Source organism: Schistocerca nitens, chromosome 3 (genome assembly GCF_023898315.1).
Source record: "Schistocerca nitens isolate TAMUIC-IGC-003100 chromosome 3, iqSchNite1.1, whole genome shotgun sequence".
Lineage (NCBI taxonomy): Eukaryota > Metazoa > Arthropoda > Insecta > Orthoptera > Acrididae > Schistocerca > Schistocerca nitens.
Window position 1 is genome coordinate 735717344 of NC_064616.1, and position 26700 is coordinate 735744043.

A 26700-nucleotide genomic window follows, 5' to 3' on the forward strand; every position below is an offset into this window, starting at 1 on the left:
AAATACTGTACATATATGCGACTTACCAGTTACACGGACATTCCCACTACGCACTGATTCTATATCTTCGACGTGTCTCTGCAAACCAGCCACTTCCTTTACGACTGACCATAGAGTTTTAATTTTATCCTGAGACTTAGCTATTCTATCTGCATACCACATACTTTTTGATTTCCTAATAACATTTTTAAGCACCTTACAATACTCTTTGTAATGGGATGCTGCATTTAGATTTTGCCTGTTTCTAACGTTTTGATATAATTGCCACTTTGTTCTACAAGATATTCTTATCCCTCTAGTCAGCCACCCGGGCTGCCTGTTTGTGGTAGTAACCTGTTTTGAACGTTCTAACGGAAAGCAACTTTCAAAGAGCACGAGAAAAGTCTTGAGAAAAGCATTATATTTATAATCTACTGTATCAGCGCTATAAACATCTTGCCACTCTTGTTCCTTGATAAGGTTTACAAAGGTCTCTACAGCAACTGGATCAGCTTTCCTAAACAGTTGATAACTATATTTAGCATGTGTTGCAGCACAAAAATCTTTTAGAGTTAAAATTTGTGCATCATGATCTGAAAGTCCACTCACCTTTTTGCTAACAGAATGCCCTTCTAATAATGAGGAATGAACAAAAATGTTGTCTATGGTTGTTCTACTGTTCCCTTGCACTCTCGTTGGAAAGAATACGGTTTGCACAAGATTATATGAATTAAGGAGGTCTACCAGCATCCTTTTCCTTGCACAATCACTTATGCAATTAATGTTGAAGTCACCACATATAACTAACTTTTTGTATTTCCTATAAAGTGAATCAAGAACCTCCTCTAGCTTTAGCAAAAATGTTGTGAAATCGGAGTCTGGGGATCTATAAATAACAACAGTTAGAAGTTTAGCTCCATTAAATTTAACCACACCTGCACAACATTCAAACACCTTTTCAGTGCAGTACTTTGAAACATCAATTGACTCAAATGGGATGCCGTTTTTCACATACATGGCTACTCCCCCACACCGCAAAGAGCTCCTAGAATAGCTGCCAGCCAACCTGTATCTTGGTAAAGGAAGCCTCTGAATTATCTCCTTATTTAAGAAGTGTTCAGATATACCAATAATTTCAGAGTCAACATCTATAAGCAGTTCACGAACTATATCTCTAATACCTTGTATATTTTGATGAAATATACTAATTCCCTCATTACTCGGATACCTAAGCTTTGTCGAAAGTGGTTTCTTTGTTAGAGAGACTTCCCTTAAGCAGGAATACCTATCAGCTGACTTCAATCTAAAAAAGGTGCAGCTCTGACACCCACTACTGCAGGAATTTTCCCATGAGTGATCCCACCACCCCCACCTATGCTGTCACCTATAAGCTTTGCCAACCTCCCCTTCCCATACCTGTTGAGGTGCAGGCCATGTCTAGTGAACCCCGTCCTGCTCATAGACTCCACCGACACCACTGAAATGTGACCCATGCTTTCTGTCATCAGCGCACCCCCAAGTCTCATGTTATTACGCCTGACGGCTGTATTAAGATGAGGCCGATCGTGACGCTGAAACAGTTCCACGAAATGCACATTCGTGTTGCCAGTCTGAGTGGCTATCTTTTCCAGGTCACCATCTATGTCATACTCCCCATCCCTATCAATACTATTACCAGCCCCACCCACAATCACTACCTGATCCTCTTTAGTAAAATTCCTACATAACCCCCCTAAGTTAACAGTCACCTGAGCCAATCCTGCTTTAGGCTTCATAATGCTGGTGACCTTGATTGCAGACTCAGGCTGCACTGAGGCTCCTGTGGCGTAGTGCAGCCTTGTTCACGTGTTCCGCTAAACTCTGCGAGCCTTGACAGGCTGAGGTTCATCGGATGGGGTTGTCGGATGCTCTACTACCGCAAGCGTGTCGTACGTAAGGAAGGAAGATTAGTGTTTAGCGTCCCATTGACAACGAGGCCACTACAGACTGAACGCAAGCGTGGATTAGAAAAGGGCAGGGAAGGAAATCAGCCGTGCCCTTTCAAAGGAATCATCCCGGCATTTGCCTTAAGCGATTTATGGAAAACACGGAAAACTAAATCCGTATGGCCGGACGGAGATTTGAACCGTCGTTGTCCCGAATGCGAGTCCAGTGACATGCGTGTCGTATTTCACCTCGGTTGAATGTTGGATGTAGAGAATTGAGAGAATTCAGGCAATGCCTTCAGGCCAGGGCTACGCTGTGCCGATAGGCATCCCGGTCTTTGTCACCAGCTGTGGTTATAAAAGGTATGGTTGTTTAAACTGCGATTGGCGCGTTTCAGTTGAGTCCCGTAGAGACGATCATTGGTTCTGAGCCTGGTGGACTCTCTGTGCCAAAGATGAGGAAGTTTGGCGGAGAAGTATGCAGTTCCTGTGTGGCGACCGAACAGTAAGTTTCTTCTTACAGGGAAGGAACACAGTTCGGCAAGTGTCTAGAATGTGAAAACACAGAGAGCGCCATTGTACTGCAACGGAAGAGGGACTGGATACTGTAGTGTCACTGGTAATCTGAAGTATTAGTAGCGTTGGTACTTACAAAGCGACGTTTGTCGTCAGATGTCCTGGATGTCATGTATCGTGCGATGCGCTGCGGATGTATTAGACAAGCTGTCATCGGCGAATCTTTGCTCCATTTGTTCGGTAGTAAATGAATTTCCAGGAGGCGAGATATATGAGAAGAGATGCAGTTCATCCAGAAACTTCGTGAACTGAACTGTTATATTCTATTTTGCTCACAGATTATGTGTGTGCTAAGACTGTGAATTTGGCTGTCTCCTCTTGTCAAGTACTTGCGAGAGAGCTGAACCAATTATATAAGAAGGTTGTAGTCAGCGATGTTTCGTGACACATAATCTGGTCTCCTCTTGTCAAGTACTTGCGAGAGAGCTGAACCAATTATATAAGAAGGTTGTAGTCAGCGATGTTTCGTGACACATAATCTGGTCTAAGTTTTATGTGTTGTGTTTAAGGAACTCTTCGGCCACGTGGTCAGACATTAACATTTGTTTTGATCTTTCATGTTGATGTGGGTTTGGTTCCCGACTGGCTGTATTTCCGTATCAATTATGGGCTTAGGGCAAAGCTTACAGGCGGACGCCATGCCGGGTTAATTACAGTTCCTCACGATGATAGCAAATATGGCGTGTTGTATAAGAAACACTGTTTATTGGTACAGCTAGCATATGCACAGGGCATCGGTTGTTACACTGCAACTTATTGTAGGTGTGTGCTGTATGTGAGTTGTACTTGGGCCATTTGCAAGTGCTTCTGTTTATACTGCTTATGGGTTATCTCTACTACTGTGTAAGCACAGTTACGACGACAGCAATATATGGTCTCGATTCCTCGTTGTGTCTTTCTCCCTGTTGTTGGAACCAATTAATGTTGCGAGCATTAGGTGTAATACCTTCACTCCTTGGTAATATCGTTGCTTCTCATAGATTCAGAAACTCCTCAAGACATTCTAAGTCCGTTGCCGTCTCTTTCTACATTACAATGTCACTGGCAAACCTTAAAGTTCTTAGGAGAGTTTCTAGGAAGCCTACCAACGCAAACAGTCATTTATGCGCCGCTTCGACTCACCACCCAACCAAGTAGCAAGCAATTCTGAACACCCTATCTTCTCGTGCAGCCGGCTGTTTTGGGCGAGCGGTTCTAGGCGCTACAGTCTGGAACCGCGCGACCGCTACGGTCGCAGGTTAGAGTCCTGTCTCGGGCATGGATGTGTGTGATGTCCTTAGGTTAGTTAGGTTTAATTAGTTCTAAGTCTAGGGGACTGATGACCTCAGATGTTAAGTCCCATAGTGCTTAGAGCCATCTGAGCCTTCCCGTGCATTCTGTATCAGTGAAAATAAGAACTTGATATCAGAAATTGATTTCTAAGGGAAGCACTGGTGACCAACTGCTACAATGAATTTTCCATGAATAGAACCTTCAAAACAAATCGGTAATAACAGTTTAAAGAAGAACAATGAGGAATCTCCCCCTCATTCTGTAAGGTTAAAGTTTTTAAGGTCTAAATTATTGGGTCAACACAAAATAAGAGTTTTTACAGCCTAAAAAGTACGTGACTGACCACCTTCACACTGCGGGAGTCTATGAAGTGACATGTGGTTGTTGTGAAGTACATGTAGGTGAAACTGGGATGACACCAAGAAGAATGTAATCAGTATTAAAATTTTCATAACCTACTAATCTTGCGAAAGGAAATAATATTTAGTGAATGAAGTCCGGGAATCAGTTGATGTCCCTAAGAATGAGTGCAATTTTGACTAAGATCACGGCTACTGGCTTCCAGCTTCGAGGCTACACGTCGTCAAAAAAGTAAATACCCTGCCGCGTCACGCAAAGAATATAAACAATTGTCAGGATGCAACCTCGACGGCACGACATAACATTCCGCTCTCTTTCACTATCTGCCATCAGCATTTACCCAAGACGAGTCCATCAATGGCAGCCTGAAGACTTTTACCTAGTAACTCCATTTGTCCGAAAATGCGCGGGAAAACAGCCTTTTTATAAGTGGACGCAACATGACTTTTCGACGACCCAAGGACGCCACAGGAATCCTGCGGAAGATCCCAACTGAGGGATCGAAACGTCGAGTTTTCTAAAACTTTGAACAGGAAGATGACGTGGCTTAACGACTCAGTTTCTACATCTGCATCAATATACCAAAAGTCACCTGACATTGTGTGTCGGAGGGTACTTCTGGTACCAATAACTGGTCCCCCTTTTCCCTGTTCCATTCGCAAATGGCGCGTGGGAAGAATTATTGTCGGTAAGCCCTTGTCTTAGCTCGAATTTCTCAAATTTCCTAGTTATGGTTATTTTGGGAGGCGTATATGGGAGGAAATTTTGACCATCAACGCATTGAAAAACATTGGGTTTTAATCAAGCATATTAATAAACTGGCTTTGGACCACACACAAGTCGTGAGCAAAATTATAGAAGCAATTAGTAGCTACGAACTACCGCTTTCCTTGGGATTCACAGTTTTTTTGAAACTTTTAATTCACTTAAAACACAATCTGTACTAATAGCATTAGAGAAACAAGGCATTACTTCAAATAATGATAGTTTACTGAAGAACATGTTCACAGTGCCACATCTGGAAAGTGAGACATTCAGAGCTGAAAGAGGTATCAGGCAAGAAGATTTCAGATTTTCAAGGAATTTACAGAGCATAAACAGGGAAAGCAAAGAAGGAATGTCTTGTGTTCAAATGTGTGTGAAATCTTATGGGACTTAACTGCTAAGGTCATCAGTCCCTGAGCTTACACACTACTTAACCTAAATTATCCTAAGGACAAACACACACACCCATGCCCGAGGGAGGACTGGAACCTCCGCCGGGATCAGCCGCACAGTCCATGACTGCAGCGCCTGAAACCGCTCGGTTAATCCCGCGTGGCTAGGAATGTCTTCATCGAATAAATATGAATCACTTTCGTTTTGATAATGAAATTTTTCTGTTTGTTCTTAGTGCCGATAACAGCCGACCGGATAGCCGTACGTGTTAGCTCGCTGCTTCCTGGATTCGGGGAGCTGCGGCGCGCCCGGATCGAATCCGCCCGGCGCACAATGGGCCAACTCGCTTCAAAACCTGGACATAATCCAAAGAAGGTTATAAAATCCTATACAAAAATACAATTGCACTCGATAACAGTACTATTAAAGTAGCAGGAGAGCCATTTACAGAAGTGGAGCAATGATGAGGAAATTTTGTCCCCAACTATTTTGGAGAATATCGATAGCAGTTTAGCCGTAAGTCTATATATGTCATTATACCGGTTAAAAGTGTCAAAGAAATATCTACTGGAGTGCTATCCATCTTTTTCTCATCCTGACAACTGCGTATGATGGCTGTCAATTATTAAACAGGCCACACAAACAATAACCGAAAAATGTGTCGTTTTCCAATTCATCGTTACCGGCAGCTGTGACGGCACGTACCACACTACCTACTTGTAACTGGAATACCACTGCAGCATTGGACAAGTATGCACCAGTGCCATCTAGGCAGTATTTGGCGAGACTAAGTCGGAACGCACACCTTTTTATATTTTTGTTTTGTCCAAGTTTTGAAGCGAATTGGCACATCGTGCGGCGGATAAACGTGGCCAATCAGCCTGGATGTGGTTATTTGGCGGTTTCCCACATCCGACTAGGGCAATGATTCCCAACCTGGGTGTAATTACCCTCTTCGCAATAAAATGAAAAAAAATTCTGAGGGTAAAAACAAAAGGGTCCGATTCTCTTTCGGTCAAGAAACTAAATTATTTTTAAAATCTCATTATTATCACTATTTTACAAGGCCGTAATAGTGATTACATCGTTATACCAATAATTACATATTTTTAAAACAATAATATTAGTGAGTGACAGTATATAGTGGAAGTTGCAGCTTGTGAAACGAATACAGGGTGAAAAGTATTTAAACCGACAAACTCTGGGAGGTTGTAGGGAACGTCAAAATAGTTATTTTCCCTGATGCCACTTTTTCCTATGAGGATTATTTAAACCGGTGGAGGCCGCATTACGCTCTTCAGTTGTTAGAGGCTGCATTACGATCTTCAGTTCTTATAGGGCGTATTATGCTCTTCAGTTGTAGGCAACTTGCTGTTCACCAGTGTAGTAGTGCATTGTCTGTGTTTACTAATGGAGCGGTACGCATGGGGTGAGTACACTGATATGGTTGGCGCGCACTACGTAGCGAACCACAACGGACGAGCTGCACAGCGGGTTTAGCAACAACAACTCCTAATCGCCGTGTCCCGCATCATACGACCTTTGCTGCTGTGTACGAACGTCTGCGTGAGATCGGGTCATTTAGCAGATTACCTGGACAGGGACGCCGTTGCGCCGGCCGCGGTGGTCTAGCGGTTCTAGGCGCTCAGTGCGGAACCGCGCGACTGCTACGGTCGCAGGTTCGAATCCTGCCTCGGGCATGGATGTGTGTGTTGTCCTTAGGTTAGTTAGGTTTAAGTAGTTCTAAGTTCTAGGGGACTGATGACCACAGATGTTAAGTCCCATAGTGCTCAGAGCCATTTTTGACGCCGTCGCACGGTAAGAACGCTGCAATTTGAGGAAACTGTATTGCAGCATGTGGAGCGGGATCCTTCAATCAGCACTCGCGCAATTGCACGTAACATGGGGACGAATCAGACGAATGTAAGAACAGTCCTTCGAGAGCAATTGTTACGTCAATTTTACTTACAGCGTGTCCACAACCTGGAACCAGTTGATTATCCACACAGAGCACAGTTTTCGCAGTGGTACCTGGAACAGTGTGAAATGCATCCTACATTTCCATCCTCTGTGTTGTTTACCGATGAAGCAAAGTTCGGGAGTGATGGAGTCTTCAACATGCACAATTCGCATGTTTGGAGTGAGGATAAGCCACATGCCACAGTTACTAGCGCTCATCAAGTGCGGTTCTTCATTAATGTGTGGGTCGGTGTTGTTGGGGATTGTTTAATAGGGTCGTATCTGCTACCTAGGCCATTAAATGGCAGACACTATTACAGTTTTCTCGCCAGAGCATTGCCAGAATTGCTGCAATACGTCCCGCTCCTACAAGACAACTCATGTGGTTCCAACATGATGAGGCGCCGGTACATTTCAGTCGTCGTGTGCGTCGATTCCTGGACCGACGGTTCCCAGAAACGTGGATTGGCAGAGGTGATCCTGTACCATGGCCTGCTCGATCCCCAAATATGTCCCTTCTGGACTTTTTGTATGGGGAGAGATGCGCAACCTTGTTTACGCAACTCCTTTTGCATCAGAAGAGGATCTGGTTGCCCGAATAGTAGCACCAGCAGGAACAATTCAGGAAACTCCTGGGGTTTTTGCCCGTGTGAGACAGAACATGATCCGATGGTGTAACCTTTTGTCAATGGAGGCATTTTTGAAAATCTACTGTAATTGAAATTGGGTTGTGTTAATGTGTTGTCTCTTGGTCATACAAAAATGGAAAAGTGTATGTTGGGTTAATTAATTCGTCGCCAGAGAAATCTTCCTCTACCGCTTTGAATACTTCTCATACGAAAAAATGACATTAGGGAAAAATATTTGTTTTGATGTCCCCTACAACCTCCCGGAGTTTGTCGGTTTAAATACTTTTCACCCTGTATATGAACATCATTTTTCTCACATACTCCACCCACTACTCACATACTTTGTACCATGCATCTATGCCAGTAAAACTGAGACATATACGTGACATATGCTTAAATGTCTAATGAAAACTCCGTCTCCGAACTGTAGGTAGTTACCGCAATGGACCAGACACTGCTTCATTATTTGCTTCGCAACACATACACGAACTAAATAACAGCACAACACAACAATAAATATGTAATGGCTGCTTCACTGCTGTAGTGTCTACACGATATTATTGTTATTATTGTTGTTATTATTAAGGCAGTGACCAGAAACAAAGCATTGACAGCCAGAAGTCTTCGAATTTCTGCCATTTCAGGAGTAAGCAGTCCAGTAATCAACTATTGTATAGTGCACATATTTTAACTTACAAGAGGAGTGACACATACATGACATCACTGATTTCGTCCAGATTTATGGTACACGCATTTCTTGGCCAGAATTGTAAGTAGGGGAGGGAAAAGCATCAGATGGGAAAAGGTTTGGAAAAAAAAAAATCATATTTGGTGCGGATCGAGTGAGACGTGAGCCATTTCTGTTGGCGGAGCTTCCAGGCAGCGGATATCATAGTGGAAAGAGCAGAGAACGGTAATCAGAGGATGGTGAGGTCATGTCTCTCTCGAAAAATTTTCTTTTATTTTCAATTTTTATGTAACTTACAAAGCAAATAAACCGAAACATCGCTGAATATCAGATTTTCATAAACAGCATGAAATGGAAAGGCAAAGGGAAATCTGGGATTGCGGAAAATAAGTCCCAAGAAAGGATTGTCTTTCGAGGTCCACAAGGAGTCTGCAAATAACTTTACAAGAAAGGATTGTAATTAAAGTGTACAGTCCGTTCCCGGAAATTTATTTGCAATCCAAATTTTCCTTTGCCTTCCAGTTTCATACCTTGTATATGCAGGGTTTAGCCAGAAATGAAAGTAAAAGAGGAGGGAGCTCCAGACGGCTAGGCGTTTACAAAAACTAGCGTTTTTGACTCTGTAGAGCAAGTAAAGTAAAAATTTAAAATAAAAAAATTCTCACATGGGGACTAGACCCTATGACCCTCAAATTGTTGTTCCGTACTCTTTCCCCTGCTTGGAAGCTACGCTAATGTAAGTGGCTCATGCCTCGCCCCAGCCGCGCCAAAAATGCTAGTTTTTCTAAATGCGTAGCCATCTGAGGCTTCCACTTCTGTTTCTTTCATTTCTGGCTAAGCACTGTATATACCACAAATCTGGACGAAATCGGTGATGACGAGCAGGCATTTTAAATGAGGTCACAGGCTATGGGTGAAACAAGTGTCGCTAGGGAGAGGTGTGGTGCAGGGGAATCGTGTTTCGTACCAAATGTCTACCCTCAATGTGAATAGTTAGCTTTCTTTTCTAAGTAGGAGTTTTTGGCAGCACACGCGATGCACTGAGAAATTATCATTCTATAAAAAAGGATTGTTACAATCAAGTGGTACCAAGCAGCCTCATTGACTCATTAGATAGTGGTTTAATAAAAAGCTGCCAAAACTAAATATATTTTATCTTTGATCATTTTAACAATTAAATTTTTCAAATAAAATCTTTTTTAATTCTAATGTTGATGACTGTATGGGGGGGGGGGGGGCTTGGGGGAGGGTACCCTCTAATACCTGATTACACTCAGTTGTAATGGCCTCAGAAGGTTTGGGAACCAATGGACTAGGTGAGTAATAGACTGGTACCGATGTACCACCTCAGTTACAAGAGGATATGACGAAAGCCTTAATCTCATGTGTTTAACTTTTGCAGAACAGTTTTCATCAAATGATCATACAACCAAGTGAACTGATAAGGCTCTGAGCACTATGGGACTTAACAGCTGTGGTCATCAGTCCCCTAGAACTTAGAACTACTTAAACCTAACGAACCTAAGGACATCACACACATCCATGCCCGAGGCAGGATTCGAACCTGCGACCGTAGCAGTGGCGCGGTTCCGGACTGCGCGCCTAGAACCGCGAGACCACCGCGGCCGGCTGAACTGATAATGTTTCTTTTAAACGCTTTCTGTGTCAATAAATGCAGAACACTTCATTTTAATTGCCGGAGTACGTCCACATACATGAATGAAAAGAGCGTTTCAGAGAAAAGTCGAACAGCAAATTGCAGCCGAGTTGCTTATCGTTGCTACTGATTGTGGCTGAGTGTGCTTTACAGTGTGTTGCGTCAGGATATGTCAGCTGCGGAGAAAAGGAAAGAAAGGACAACTGGGCGTCCACGGCAGCCGTAACGGGAACAGCAAGGACGCTGCCCGATCTGCCAGGGCGCGGAATGCCAATTCGTGAAGGCAGGGAAGCCCGAGAACAAGGTGCTTTGTATCGATACAAACCTTCCTTGTTTCCGTGCCCAATACAAAGCTGCGCAAATGTGCACTGTAGTCTCATCCTCTTTGTATCCATATGGTAAAATATAAGCGAGCGTTAAGAGTCATACATAGTGATCATGACATGATTTTGCTACATCATCGCTAACGCGATTCGTAGCACGATTACCGTGCATCACCCAATAACGAGAAATTTGGCAGCTAAATCATAATGAAACTGGAAACAATAACTAAAGTAAAATACCTGGGAATAGCTATCCGGAGCGATCTAAAATGGAATGACCATATAAAACAAATTGTAGGAAAATCAGATGCCACGTTGAGATTCGTTGGGAAAATCTTAAGGAAATATAATTTATCCACGAAAGAAGTGACTTATAAAACACTTATTCGGTTGATTCTTGGGTATTGCTCATTATTTTGGGGCTCTTATCAGGCTAGATTAATGAAAGAGATAGAGAAGACCCAACTAGAAGAGAGCGTCCGTTCCAGAGAGTGGAGCGACATATTATTTCCTTCCACATAGGTCTCGGGAAATGGCCACGGCGAGAAAATCACAGAACTTTGAGTTTATGCGGAGATTTACCGACAATCGTTGTACCCATGAGCCAGTCACGAACTTCTTAAGATTTGACAATTACTGCTTTGCTATACAACCATCAAATCATTTGTTTTTTATGTCTGAGCTGGCTTTGTACTTACTTTTCAGACACAATTTTATATTTCATATTAGAGTGGATATAAGTAATTTTTCATTTTTGCACGCCACATTGACATAGGCACGTATACAGGGTGTTAAAAAAGGTACGGCCAAACTTTCAGGAAACATTACTCACACACAAAGAAAGAAAATATGTTATGTGGACATGTGTCCGGAAACGCTTACTTTCCATGTTAGAGCTCATTTTATTACTTCTCTTCAAATCACATTAATCATGGAATGGAAACACACAGCAACAGAACGTACCAGCGTTACTTCAAACACTTTGTTACAGGAAATGTTCAAAATGTCCTCCGTTAGCGAGGATACATGCATCCACCCTCCGTCGCATGGAATCCCTGACGCGCTGATGCAGCCCTGGAGAATGGCGTATTGTATCACAGCCGTCAACAATACGAGCACGAAGAGTCTCTACATTTGGTACCGGAGTTGCGTAGACAAGAGCTTTCAAATGCCCCCATAAATGAAAGTCAAGAGGGTTGAGGTCAGGAGAGCGTGGAGGCCATGGAATTGGTCCGCCTCTACCAATGCATCGGTCACCGAATCTGTTGTTGAGAAGCGTACGAACACTTCGACTGAAATGTGCAGGAGCTCCATCGTGCATGAACCACATGTTGTGTCGTACTTGTAAAGGCACATGTTGTAGCAGCACAGGTAGAGTATCCCATATGCAATCATGATAACGTGCTCCATTGAGCGTAGGTGGACGAAACTAAAATGAGCTCTAACATGGAAATTAAGCGTATCCGGACACATGTCCACGTAACATCTTTTCTTTATTTGTGTGTGAGGAATGTTTCCTGAAAGTTTGGCCGTACCTTTTTGTAAGACCCTGTATATTTCATTTCAACCTTCAACTATAAAGGATACAAGCAGTGGCGACACATGTAAAACACATAACCATACTCGAATCGGCAATAGAGGCCACGCAATCTTGAGGCCACGCTGGCATCCTATGTTGGATTGCGAACACTTACACGGATGAAAAAAAGAATATAAGTGGCGATCTAAAAGTTTTTGTTTGACTGCGTTGCTGCAGCCAATATGCAACGTAGCGCGTGTCCGATCCGGGTGCACAGGCTATCCGGAAAATACTATTGCAAACGTCTAGGACTTGTAGCGGTGAGTGGGTACACAATATTTTGAATAGGAACCCATGTCCGAAAACGTACCGTTTCTCAATTCAGATGTTTAACTCATCCACTTCTGCTTGAGGGACTGAATTAGGCGTGACGCAGTAAAATTATTAGATAAAAATTCGTAAGGAAACGTAACGATAGATTGATTTACCACTTAAGCACATTTTTTGTATAAACACTTAATCGTTACGTGTTTACATTATTCCAAAACAAAACAGAACTCAGCATACTGTACGTATAGAACAGTACTGGTGCATTACAACAAAAAATGGCTCAAATGGCTCCAAGCACTATGGGACTTAACATCTGAGGTCATCAGTCCCCTAGACTTAGAACTTCTTAAACCTAACTAACCTAAGGACATCACACACATCCATGCCCGAGACAGGATTCGAACCTGCGACCGCAGCAGCAGCGCGGTTCGGACTGAAGTACCTAAAACCGCTCGGTCACAGCGTCCGGCGCATTACAACAGCAGCTCGTTGTGGCGACCACCAACGTTGTTGGTTGGTTGATTTGGGATGGGTTCAAACAGCGAGGTCATCGGTCCCGCATTAGGGAAGGAAGTCGGCCGTGTCCTTGCAAAGGAACCATCCCGACATTTGCCTGAAGCGATTTAGGGAAATCACAGGATACCTAAATCAGTATGGCCGGATACATGCTTGAACCGTCGTTTTCCCGAATGCTAGTCTAGCGTGCTAACCACTGCGCCACCCCACTCGGTGAATGTTGTAACAGAAATTGTACCTATGAAGCATGTTCTGGTACACGCTCTCCATCCCGCCTGGTGTCTCTTCAATTTCTAGTGCAGCGGGAAGAACTTTTGCCAGAGCTTTCTGTAAAGGAATGTCGTAAATGAAACTTTGCGTGCACAACTGGACATTAAAATTGCTACACCAAGAAAATGATGTGCTACAGATGCGAAATTTAACCGATAGGAAGAAGATGCTGTGATATGCAAATGATTAGTTTTTCAGAGCATTCACACAAGATTGGCGCCGGTGGCGACACCTACAACGTGCTTACATGAGGAAAGTTTCCAACCGATTTCTCATACACAAACAGCAGTTGACCGGCGTTGCCTGATGAAACGTTCGTTGTTGTGATGCCTCGTGTAAGGAGGAGAAATGTGTAGCATCACGTTTCCGACTTCGATAAAGGTCAGATTGCAGACTATCACGACTGCGGTTTATCGTATCGCGACATTGCTGCTCGCGTTGGTCGGGATCCAATGACTGTTTGCAGAATATGGAATCGGTGGGCTCAGGAGGGTAATACGGTACGCCGGAACGCCGTGCTGGATCCCAACGGTATCGTATCACTAGCAGTCGAGATGACAGGCATCTTATCCGCATGGCTGTAACGGATCGTGCAGCCACGTCTCGAACCCTGAGTCAACAGATGGGGACGTTTGCAAGACAACAACCATCTACACGAACAGTTCGACGACGTTTGCAGCAGCATGGACTATCAGCTCGGAGACCATGCCTGCGGTCACCCTTGACGCTGCTTCATAGACAGGAGCGCCTGCGATGGTGTACTCAACGACGAACCTGGGTGCACGAATGGCAAAACGTCCTTTTTTCGGATGAATCCAGGTTCTGTTTATAGCATAATGATGTGTTGGCGACATCGCGGTGAACGCACATTAGAAGCGTGTATTCGTCATCGCCATACTGGCGTATCACGTCATGGTATGGGGTGCCATTGGTTACACGTCTCGGTCATCTCTAGTTCTCACAGACGGCACTTTGAACAGTGGACGTTACATTTCAGATGTGTTACGACCTGTGGCTCTACCCTTTATTCGATCCCTGCGAAACCCTACATTTCAGCAGGATAATGCACGACCGCATGTTGCAGGTCCTGTACGGGCCTTTCTGGATACAGAAAATGTTCGGCTGCTGCCCTGGCCAGCACATTCTCCAAACCTCTCACCAATTGAAAACTTCTGGTCAATGGTGGCCGAGCAACTGGCTCGTCACAATACGCCAGTCACTACTCTTGATGAACTGTGGTATCGTGTTGAAGCTGCTAGGGCAGCTGTACCTGTATACGCTATCCAAGCTCTGTTTGACTCAATGCCCAGACGTATCAAGGCCGTTATTACGGCCAGAGGTGGTTGTTCTGGGTACTGATTTCTCGGGATCTATGCACCCAAAATTGTGTGAAAATGTAATCATGTTATTACGGCCAGAGGTGGTTGTTCTGGGTACTGATTTCTCGGGATCTATGCACCCAAAATTGTGTGAAAATGTAATCACATGTCAGTTCTGGTATAATATATTTGTCCATTGAATACCCGTTTATCATCTGCATTTCTTCTTGGTGTAGCAATTTTAATGGCCACATGAAGTAGACGATAGGAGTAGTATTCGTCATCCTCTCTATTCTATTGCGTACCAAGATAAGCAACTCTGAAACTTTTTTCTTTTCCTCAGGAGACGTGGATACGTTACATATCTGAAGTGAAAACGTCTTAGAACAGAAACAGTACGTTTCCGGACATAGATTCCTATTCCAAATAAGTCTGTAACGAGAATTTCTGAACACCCTGTATATGGAGTGACAAGTAGGTAAAGGATTGGTGTGCCATTCGTGTCTTTCCGATGTGCGTGTGCTAGCGTTTTTGTTTGATGCGCTAAATTATAAATAGCGATGGCACTATGATACGGAACAGTCAGCTGCAAATACTGGTCCAGTTATTCTGATAGAGCGTTTCCGTGATTTCAAAAATCACTTCACACTGGTAGCAGTACGGTTTTTTCAGCAATTCTACCGCCTGTTTTATTCTCTGTCCTAGTCCACTTTAGCTAGAGTTTCGTCTCTGATAGTGAGACTTCAAACAACAACTAAACAAGAGCATGGACTGTACAGGGTGAATCAGAATTCCGCCGACAAATTTTCAGAGGTGATAGTATGGACCAAAACATGGAAAAAAATCTAGTAAACATTGGCTCTAAAGTGCAGTCCTTAAGAACTATGAGCACTTGTTCATCTTCGCTACTGAGAAACACAACTGTTCTACTGGACAAGTGCTCATAGATCTTAAGATAGGCATTTTGGAGCCCATTTTTACTAAATATTTTTTCTTTTTTTGGTCCATACAGTTACCTCTGAAAGACAGTCGGTAGATATCTTGTTCACCCTATTCGACAGTGTAGATAGTTGACGTAATGTTTTATGAGTAGCTAGTGATAACACGCAACCGTTTGCAACAGTGCTTTAAACGATTTTGATTGCCATGGGAAGCTCCAAAGCAATGCGACGCTGCAACCGCTCCACGTGCCGGTCGGCTGTTAACACCAATTTGTCCATTAACGGCTCCCTCGTGCTTTGTGAGCCTTAAGAGGAGGCAAGATTAGGGTTTTAAGTCCCGTTGACGACGAGGCCGTTAACCTCCTCAGTCCTGAGCTTAGAGTTTATGAATGAAAAGTTTATGTATACTATCAACGCATTGTTCTGAGAGAAAAATAAGATCAAAGTACTAAATTTAAGAAATGGGAGTGATTCATTAAAATTTTAGGATACGTTCAAAGTAAAAAAGTAAAGGCGTATGGGACTGTTGGCTGGGAGACTGCGAAGGGCATGTTCAGCCACATAATTGGAAAGGTTCTTCTGTATGTTGCGCACAGTGGCTCTTTTCCTTCCCGATGTGGAACAGTTGTGAATTTATGTGCATCTGGTAAGTCTGGCGACTGTAATGGTTGTGTGTAGCGCGGCGCCATGTTGTGTTGGATGAAGACGAGAGAAGAGAGAGAGAGTGGAACCCAGTGTCAGCACATCCCGAATGCTACCAGAGGGACCGGCCGAGGTTAACTTTCCCATTCGACGGACGGATCGCCATAAACAGTATTACATGCCCTCGCTTCATGAGACACAGAGATTATGGTCAGATCACCGAAGTTAAGCAACGTCGGGCATTGCCAGTAAGTGGATGGGTAGCCGTTTGGATGTACCATGTCGGCCGGGGTGGCCGTGCGGTTTTAGGCGCTACAGTCTGGAGCCGAGCGACCGCTACGGTCGAAGGTTCGAATCCTGCCTCGAGCATGGATGTGTGTGATGTCCTTAGGTTAGTTAGGTTTAATTCGTTCTAAGTTCTAGGCGACTGATGACCTCAGAAGTTAAGTCGCATAGTGCTCAGAGCCATTTGAACCATTTGATGTACCATGAGCTGTTGGCTGCTTTCCCTTTGCCTTTAGGGTAAAGAGGAGAAGGGGTGGTTCCTGATCGCTAGACATCGCACCGATCTCCTGAGTTAAATGCCACCTACTGGGAAAATGCAGAAACGAAAGCAAGTGAAGCACTGAAGCGTATGGTATAATGTATATGCTACTATCAGGCGCAGCGAGTTTGGTTTATTCCCTGAGCCAGTAACATGAAATGATCGTGCGACATTCTTGGCCAGGAGGCCCCATGCGGGAAAATTCGGCAGGCGAGTTGCAAGTGTTACTTCAGTCGACGACTTGCGTGTCGGTTACGATGAGAACACAACGCCCAATCCGCGAGCGGAGAAAATCTCCAACCTAGCCGGGAATCGAAGCCGTGTCCGCCGCATGGCAGGCAAGCACGTTACCACTCAGCTAAGCAGGCGACACCCTAAGGCAGTAAAAATAAAACTTAGATGTAGCATATATGCTATATAAGAACTTAGAATGGTCGTGAGGGGCTCTAGCTCGAATTAAGGAAGGATGGAGAAAGAGTAGGTCGTGCCGTTTTCAAAGGAATCTCTCGTGCTTTAAGCACTTCATAGACAGCACGGAAAACTTACATATAGATGGCCGGGCGAGGATTTGAATCGCCGTTCTGTCGAATACTGGTAGAGCATACTATCAACCATTTCATGGCGATATGAAAGCTTGCTGTAACCAGGCAGTTAAATATTGTAACAGCGTGAACAACGAGAAGAAAAGGAGCCTTCTTTCCTACGCGCCATGCAAGCGTTCATTTTTGGGTACCTTTTACTCAGAATAAACAGTTTCATGTACGTAGCTCCTGTAAATTCTTAGTGTAGCCAATCGTCTTGCAACCAGTGAACCCCCGATTCTTTAAAGAATCGACCTCCACGTATAAAACAGCTTCAAACATTTGACTGCTTTACAAATGAGTTAATGTCTTAAATATTTTACTTCAAGCATGTAAGCTTGAGAAAGCTCAGGAAAGATTTGAAATTATGTGTAAAGTTTGTTGCAAGTCGCTAAAAGCTCTCATTCTCAAATACAGGATGAATTAGTCCGCGTATTTGTGCGCCAATAGTGAGCTGCCTCAAGAAAACACAGCTTTAACAGCAATACTTGCCTTATTATTTAAACTTTTAATGACTTTAATGAGTAAATTATGACAGCATTTCACATTTTTAAATTCGGCCACGCGAAATATTACAAGTCAAATTTTTGTTGCCCCTGGAAGCCGTTAGATAGGCCAAGTCTAAGCGATGAGAAATTCTACTTTATGGTTAGTAAATAGCTGAAAATAAGACAGTGACATTATTTACCACTCAAAATCAATAAGAATAAAAAGCGGATGGACGCGGAATATAAAAATCAGGAGACTACAAATGGCTAAAAATTCATTAGACAAATTGAATGCTGAATTGCAGTGTAATTCCCAAGGTGTATGATACGGAAAATCTGTAACTGATATGGCAATGAGAAATAGAGCTTACATGAGCAAACCAAAAAGAAAATTGAGTCACTCAAGAGACAATGAAAATAAGCATTATGGGAGTGACTGCATTGGGCAAAGGAGACGTGAAATCGAGAGGAAAAGACAGGTAATGAGGATAACTTTTTGAGTCTGATCAGATGAAGGCATACCAGGTCTGGAGGGATAGGTTACAGATATTAATTTATGGTGAGCATTGGAGGTTTGGGTATTGTTTTAGTAGTCGAATGAATTTGCATTGGGGACAGGTGGACGGGTTTCTACATTATTGGGTTAGTTGGTCATTAAACGAGTGTTTAAGGCATATTTGGCAATGGTGTGATGGAAAAGTTCTTCACGGTGTATGTAGTGCCAACTGGGGACTCCATGATTGATCAGGTCATCAATAGATGATGAGGATTCTTAAAATATATGAACAAGAAATGTGGGGACTTGGCTTTTGTGGATGCCGAGGGCTTTACAGATGTTGAAATCCGGCTGAGATTTTAGTTCTCATTCGACGTACCTGATCACAGTCGTGAGGGTGGCAGGCGGCATGAAGGAGCTATGGTTGGTTGGAGCTTGGAGGATCATGGGGTAGTAAGAATGCATACGGATAATAGGTTTTGGAGAGAACTTTCTTAGCGGGGTAGTGGAAATCGAGAAAAAAAGACTTAATTATTACAGACGTTATGCATTGTGTGAGTTGGATGATGTTGAGGTTATGGAGGTACTGTTGGTCAGGTTGAAGTAAGTCAGAGGGTTTGACTGGAGTAGGTGTTCGGGGATTGTGGGGGTGTCATTGGTACGATATTGTCGGCTTCAGGAAGAGACTTTTGGCTTCTGGGATGGGTAGTGTATCACTTTTCAATCACTTGTATACTGTTTACGAGATAAATGATTGGTAGTGGAATTGACTTTTACCACAGGGTGTCTTACCCAGAGTGTGGCCTGTCTGACGAGATAAAGTCGGTGCTGACAGAACGTGGTCTATTGCAAGGCTATGTGAGGCTCGTGTGTTGATTACTGGCGAAAACAATGGTTCAAATGGCTCTGAGCGCTATGGGACTTAACATCTGAGGTCATCAGTCCCCTAGAATTTAGAACTACTTAAACCTAACTAACCTAAGGACATCACACACATCCAGGATTGTAACCTGCGACCGTAGCGGTCGCGCGGTTCCAGACTGAAGCGCCTAGAACCGCTTGGCCACACCGGCCGGCTGGCGAAAATAAAAAACATGTTTCTGATGTTATGGGTTGTCCTCATGCAAAAATGCTAGTGGTGGTAAGAGATTGGTATCGCATGGTGATGTACTGGCAGATGCAACGGAAAAGTCAGGTGGAGTCTGTGGGTGTGGTGGTGGTTGTATGTCAGGTTGTGATAGGTTGGGTAAGTTACGCTTGAGGTGTATCATTAAGAAAAGCGGAAAGAACAGGCGAAGACATGGTGTAAGCCCTATAGGGGGTGAAGGTAGAGCAGAATAGCAATCAGCCTAAATGGACGTAGGTGTCACAGTTGTACGAAGATCCATGACTGAATATTCAGGCAACCAGTAGAGAGAAGGTGACAGCAGGAACGCAAGAGTAGACAGAATAGAAGGCCATAGCGAAATGGCTGACACAACGAAGACGGAGGTGACACGAAAGATGGTCCTGGCAATCGAAGGCGGCGATACAAATGACAGTCGAGTCGATGACAGACGGAGAGATGGCGGTGAATCCGGACGATGCCGATGGCAGGCGGCAATACGGCAGAAAAGTCCATGTGATGACGACAAGAAGCAGTGACACGAAAATCACTCCATGGAATGTGGGCGGAATCCGTATCAGCGGCGTGCGAAGAAAAGTCATCTCGTCACGAACGCTAACAAAGAGCGTCTCCTGGCTACCTACTGCAAGAGTCGATGTAAGGTCCCAAAATTAGGAAGCTCTTACTGATGTTTTTTGGTGGTTTTGAATGAAGTATCATGTTCAGATTTATTCAGTATAGTGGCTCTCTTCTGCTTATTTTTCTCTTTTACATAGGGATTTTCGACTTTTGTGAAATAAAGCTGTATAATTACGCGTAGTACTGCTTCAGTATATTCTGCTTGTAATAATTTTGTGTATTATGTCTGTACTATACGTATACTTGAACATTTCATAGGACACGTCACTGACTCACACATTTCACTGTTTCAGATCTAATTTCTGTACGTTCCACTTTATCTTTCAATTGTATAAAGGGTATTTAATATCAAAAATCTAACAACAAACTTCTTGGGCACATATCAGTCCTTCGCAGTGTACTGTGTTCTGTAATTAGTGTGTGTATTTTACTCAATTTTTGTCTCAAGTTAACCATTATTTCTGTAAAAAAGGGGGAAAATGCGAAGTATTTTTCTCCTAACTTCGTGTTCTTATATTGCTGTTTTATCTATTGCATCATGTTTATTTTCTCATAATCCGATCAATTGACTTACTACGTAAGGTCTTTAGGTATATTACGTTATTCTGTTTATTTTTTATTTTTTATTTTAAAGCTGCATTGAATCTGACACTCATGGTCTTTGCGTATAAGACAAATGCTGTCCATATCCAAACCACATCCGCAGCTCTTTTCTCCGTCTCTGCATCAACGGATATTAAAAGATTGTAAACCATTTCACCCCTCCGGTACAGTGGAGTTCGGACGGTAGGATTGCGCATACCTTAGACTAAGAACATAAAGACCTATCACGGCCACATTAGCTTCGCGACGGTAGCACTAAATATCCACGAACGGACGACTCGGTTGGCGTACCAGTAATAAATTATATATACAAACCTTCCTCGTGAATCAGTCGGCCTGTTAGAGAAAACCGTCATCAAGAGCCCTGTAGTAATTCCGGAGACTACACACACAGATAGTAAATGCGCCGAGGGACTTCAACTTACAAGGGACCGCACATACTTTTCATCACAGGTCTCGTTCGAATTTATGGTGTATGCAGGGATTGACCAGAAATGAAAGTAGCAGAAGTGGAAGCTCCAAATGGATGTGCTTTTAGAAAAAAAATGGCATTTTTGACGCGGGGCGGGGGAGGCGAGAGCCATTTACAGTATCTTAGTGTAGTTTCCAGGCATTGGCTGGTGCAGTGGAAGAAATACAGAACGATAATTAGAGTGTCGCGGGGTCGAATCACTACGCCGAAACTTCATTTTATCTTCAATTTTTACTTTATTTATACTGCAAATAAACCAAAGAAATATAGAGAAAGTAAGAGACCCAATACAGCGCAATATGATGTAACTCATTCTGGAAAATCATTACCAAGAGTAGACGTATGTCTACAAGAGAGTACGAGCTCGTTTTGACAGAGGATTCAAAAAGCGGTGGATGAGTACGCGTCAAAATATAGGAATGTCATCATTATTAAGTCAAAATCTGGGAAACTCACAAACGCCTTACACTTTTTTTAACTAATGTGATGAAGCCCTACGTGCAGGAGAACAAATATCTTCTGTTAACTGACTTGTGAGGAAGACAAACAAATCCACAACTATGAGACGAGAATTTTCATGATGGAGGAGGATTGGCATCGTACAGTATTCCCCCAAACGCGCTCCGCTAGCGCATCTATCTCATGTATATTTCTATCGTCATGTAATGAATTTGATCAAAACACTTCAAAACTGCACTTATCTCATTGAGAGAGAAAAAGAAATAGTTCCGCTACGAGCCTGCAACAAAATACATTCCATCATACTTCACCGTTACCCTCGTTAATTTTGGAGAAATGATGCGTTCCGCGTGGTTTGCTGGGAAACTGCGATGAGAGCTAACTTTTCAGGAATATAAACGAAGTTTGTTTTTCTATAGAAACTTGAAAATATTTTTTTAATCATAAAAATGCGACGTATATAACGTGTGCAAGATTCTGAGAAAATGACTGATTCACATGTTTTTAGGATGAATATCATCCCAGAATGTGTAAATCAACTATAAAGTGATTAAAGTATCTAATTTACAAAGTATGTAAAATGCCTTTTATTAAAATATTAATAGATACAATATACTGAACATTATTTCTGTTTATCTGCATTGTAAATAACGTAAAAATGAAGATAAGAAAATGACTCGGCGTAGGGACCCAATCCCCGCCTTGGTTTATCGTTTTTTACTCTTTCCGCTGCGCCAACTGTTGCCAGAAAATTACGCTAACATAAATGGCCGATGCCTCGCACGACACTCACCAAAAATGCCATTTTCTCTCAACGCTTGGCCATCTGGAGCTCCCACTTCTGCCACTTTCATTTCTGGCCAAAACCTCCATGTACCATAAATCTGGATAAATTCGGCGATAACGGGTTTTCCCGTTCTCTTGTTAGTAATACGTATGCACTGTACTCCGTCTTCAGGCCACAAGTGGCCCACCGGGACCATCCGACAGCCGTGTCATCCTCAGCTGAGGAAGCGGATAGGAGGGGCGTGTGGTCAGCACACCGCTCTCCCGGTTGATATGATGGTTTTCTTTGGCCGGAGCCGCTACTATTCGGTCGAGTAGCTCCTCAATTGGCATCACGGGGCTGAGTGCACCCCGAAAATGGCAACAGCGCATGGCGGCCTGGATGGTCACCCATCCAAGTGCCGGCCACTCCCGACAGCGCTTAACTTTGGTGATCTGACAGGAACAGATGTATTCACTGCGGCATAGGCGTTGCCAGTAATACATATATATCTGTTATATTCTTGATACGTTGAATAACTTACAGTCTTCTGTCGCAATTACCCCTGTCGTGCACATGACTCCTGCAGAGTCACCTCTCAAATGGTTCAAATGGCTCTAAGCTCTATGGGACTTAACATCTGAGGTCATCAGTCCCCTAGACTTAGAACTACTTAAACCTACCTAACCTAAGGACATCACACATCCATGCCCGAGGCAGGATTCGAGCCTGCGACCATAGCAGCAGCGCGGTTCCGCACTGAAGCGCCTAGAAATGTTCGGCCACAGCAGCCCGCAATAGTCGCCTCTATGACTGGTGCTGTGTCCTGCGTGCATTTACAACCTCAGGACTGACTGTACACCACAGGGTTACTAAAATGGATTTTGTGAAATCTTCTGCAGAATATTGCCGCAACTTGGGGAAGTCAAATGAACCCGTTTTTCAGACTACCGTCACACTTTGCAAAATGGCTCTGAGCACTATGCGACTTAACTTCTGAGGTCATCAGTCGCCTAGAACTTAGAACTAATTAAACCTAACTAACCTAAGGACATCACACACATCCATGCCCGAGGCAGGATTCGAACCTGCGACCGTAGCGGTCGCTCGGCTCCAGACTGTAGCGCCTAGAACCGCACAGCCACTCCGTCCGGCCACACTTTGCACACCCATAAATGTTGCTGGTATAGTTCGTTCATCAAATGTACATTAAATCACGTTAACGTGCTACATTTCTCAATCTATTTAGTGTTGCAATGTGTGCTTGTAAATATTTTAAGAGAAACATTGCTAACGTCGTTGATATTATGCCGAAGATGTTTATGTCGTATGTGATACGCAAACAGAGGTCGAAAATGAAGCGAGGATTTAAATTGATGGAGTGTCTTATAACAGCTGTCAAGTCGCCTCGTGGCATAGGTGACCTCTGTTTATGTGAACGAATCAATAATCACCGAGCCGTAAGGGAGGTGCTGGTACGACAGCAGTGGGATGTACGTGAAATTGTGCGGTAAATTAGGATGTCGCCATGTCGCCAAACTTATCCCTTACAGATATCAGCATCTCTACATCTACATATACGTGATTACTCTGCTATTCATAATAAAGTGCTTGGCAGAGGGTTCAATGAACCACCTTCAAGCTGTCTCTCTACCGTTCCACTCTCGAACGGCACGCGGGAAAAACGAGCACTTAAATTTTTCTGTGCGAGCCCTAATTTCTCTTATTTTATCTTGATAATCATTTCTCCCCATGAAAGTGGGTAGCAACAGAATGTTTTCGCAATCGGAGGAGAAAACTGGTGATTGAAATTTCATGAGAAGATCCCGTCGCAACGAAAAACGCCTTTGTTTTAATGATTGCCACTCCAATTCACGTACCATGTCTGTGACACTATCTCCCATATCTCGCGATAATACAATACCAGCTGCCCTTCTTTGCACTTTTTTGATGTCAACCGTCAGTCCCACCTGATGCGGATTCCACACTGCACAGCAATACTCCAGAATAGGGCGGACATGCGTGGTGTAAGCAGTCTCTTTAGTAGACCTGTTGCACCTTCTCAGTGTTCTGCCGATGAATCGCAGTCTTTGGTTTGCTCTACCCACAATATTATCTATGTGATCATTCCAATTTAGGTTATTTGTAATTGTAATTCCTAAGTTGTTGTTGTTGTGGTCTTCAGTCCTGAGACTGGTTTGATGCAGCTCTCCATGCTACTCTATCCTGTGCAAGCTTTTTCATCTCCCAGTACCTACTGCAACCTACATCCTTCTGAATCTGCTTCGTGTATTCATCTCTTGGTCTCCCTCTACGATTTTTACCCTCCACGCTGCCCTCCAATACTAAATTGGTGATTCCTAAGTATTTAGCTGAATTTACAGCCTTCAGATTTGTGTGACTTATCGCGTAATCGAAATTTAGCTGATTTCTTTTAGTACTCATGTGAATAACTTCACACTTTACTTTATTCAGGGTCAATTGCCACTTTTCGCACCGTACAGATATCTTATCTAAATCATTTTGCTAGTCGTTTTGATCATCTGATGACTTTACAAGACGGTAAGTGACAGCATCATCTGCAAACAATCTAAGACGGCTATGTCGTTAATATAGATCAGGAACAATAGAGGGCCTATAACACTTCCTTGGGGAACGCCGGATATTACTTCTGTTTTACTCGATGACTTTCCGGCTATTACTACGCATCTACCTTCTCCAGAATACTGCGCATACAAGCCACTGTAGTGACAATTTGTCCCGGGCTAATAATAGTGACTTAAAAAATAATCAACATCATTATAGAACCGCTTTAAGGTAAACATCGAAATTTTGACGGAGATTTTAAAGTTTAATCCATGAAAAACTATTGTTGCAGGTATTTGCAGATACAGCCGCATCGACGCAGACTACTTATGGTCATATTGTGTAAATTTGAAGTGATACATCAAAATGAGTAATAATGTGATGAATGAAACAGAGTGGTTACAATTACGACCAAGTTGCAGTATTGGACAAGTAACTATATGTTTCTTAGATTTATTACAAAACCTAATAATACAAGGTGACCCAAAAGTCCGTTAACATTTTAAAATGCATTAATTCACGGAATAATGTAGGTAGTGAGATAAAACTTGACACATATATCGGAAATGACATGGGATTTTATTGAAACCAAAAACGAGTGCAATAACCGGCCAACAGATGGCGCTGGACAGCAACAAGTCATTGACGCCACATGAAAATCGAGTATAAAATGAACTATAGTGAGAGAGGAAGTCAGGTCCCCAGACTTCAATCCGTGTGATAATTGGTTGCGGGGTTACCTGAAGTCGCATGACTAGCCCAATCTTCCGACGTCATTAGGGATGCTAAAAGACAACATCCGAATGCAGTTTCTCACTATACCTACTGTTATGCAGTACAGTGCTGTTCACAACACTGTGCCTCGACTACAGGTATAGTTAACGAATGACGGCCGATATCTTGAGCGTTTGTTATAAAGAACATTGTCTTAACTGAAAATCAACTGTAGTGTTAAGTATTGCTTTTGTATCACATGACGCGTTATCTGTTGGTCAATTTTCGCACTTTTTTTTTTCTTTCAATAAAACCTCATGTAATTTTAAGTATGTGTGTCAATTTTTACCTTTTTACCTACATTATTCCGTGAAGTACTTAATTTTTCGAATGTTAATAGATGTTTGGGACACCTTGTATTAAATCCATCCACATTCTGTATCTAAAATTCACCATCAAGAAACTTTCCAGATAAAGAGGATAACAGAAGGTTTTAAATAAATAGACAACACCATGTAAAAGCACTGTCTTCAGCTCATTAAAGTAGCCTCTATTACTAAACAAATATCCCGGCCGGGGCACGGTGCCATTATCCCATTAGTAGCTTGACTATCTAACGGCTTCCAGGGCCAACAAAGATTTTATTTTCAATATTTCATGAAATTCTTGGCCGAATTTAAAAATTTAAAAATTCAAATGGCTCTGAGCACTATGGGACTCAACTGCTGTCGTCAGAAGTCCCCTAGAACTTAGAACTACTTAAACCTAACTAACCTAAGGACAGCACACAACACCCAGCCATCACGAGGCAGAGAAAATCCCTGACCCCGCCGGGAATCGAACCCGGGAACCCGGGCGTGGGAAGCGAGAACGCTACCGCACGACCACGAGATGCGGGCTAAAAATTTAAAATGCTGTCGTAATCTACTCAGTAAGAGGTAGAACCTTATGTTAAAAGTTCAACACAATGAGACAAGTGTTACTGTTAGAAACTGTGTGTTTGTCTTGAGGGGACTTAACTGACGGCGCGCAAATTTCCGGAATATATTCGTCCAGTCTTAGAGAATGAAAGCACTTAACTACTTCCAAGAAACTTTACACATGAGGTACTGGCGAAGACTGGTCTTGACTAGTGCTTGGATTTTTGTCGGAGAGCCCTTGTCCGCGAAAGGCAACGTTCCCGA

General features: G+C 43.1%; 1 protein-coding gene across 2 annotated transcripts in view; it reads left to right on the plus strand.

The window, feature by feature from the left end:
• The window catches only part of LOC126249737 (L-threonine ammonia-lyase), a 224424-nt gene that overhangs the window by 80954 nt on the left and 116770 nt on the right, over nt 1–26700 (plus strand). The window contains exon 2 of one of the 2 annotated variants that reach the window (XM_049951416.1): nt 5506–5645. The exons of the other annotated variant lie outside the window; for it this stretch is intronic. Coding sequence (XP_049807373.1) covers nt 5604–5645 — 42 coding nt within the window. The 5' untranslated portion in view covers nt 5506–5603. The remainder of the gene's footprint in view (nt 1–5505; nt 5646–26700) is intronic. 2 annotated transcript variants of the gene reach the window in all.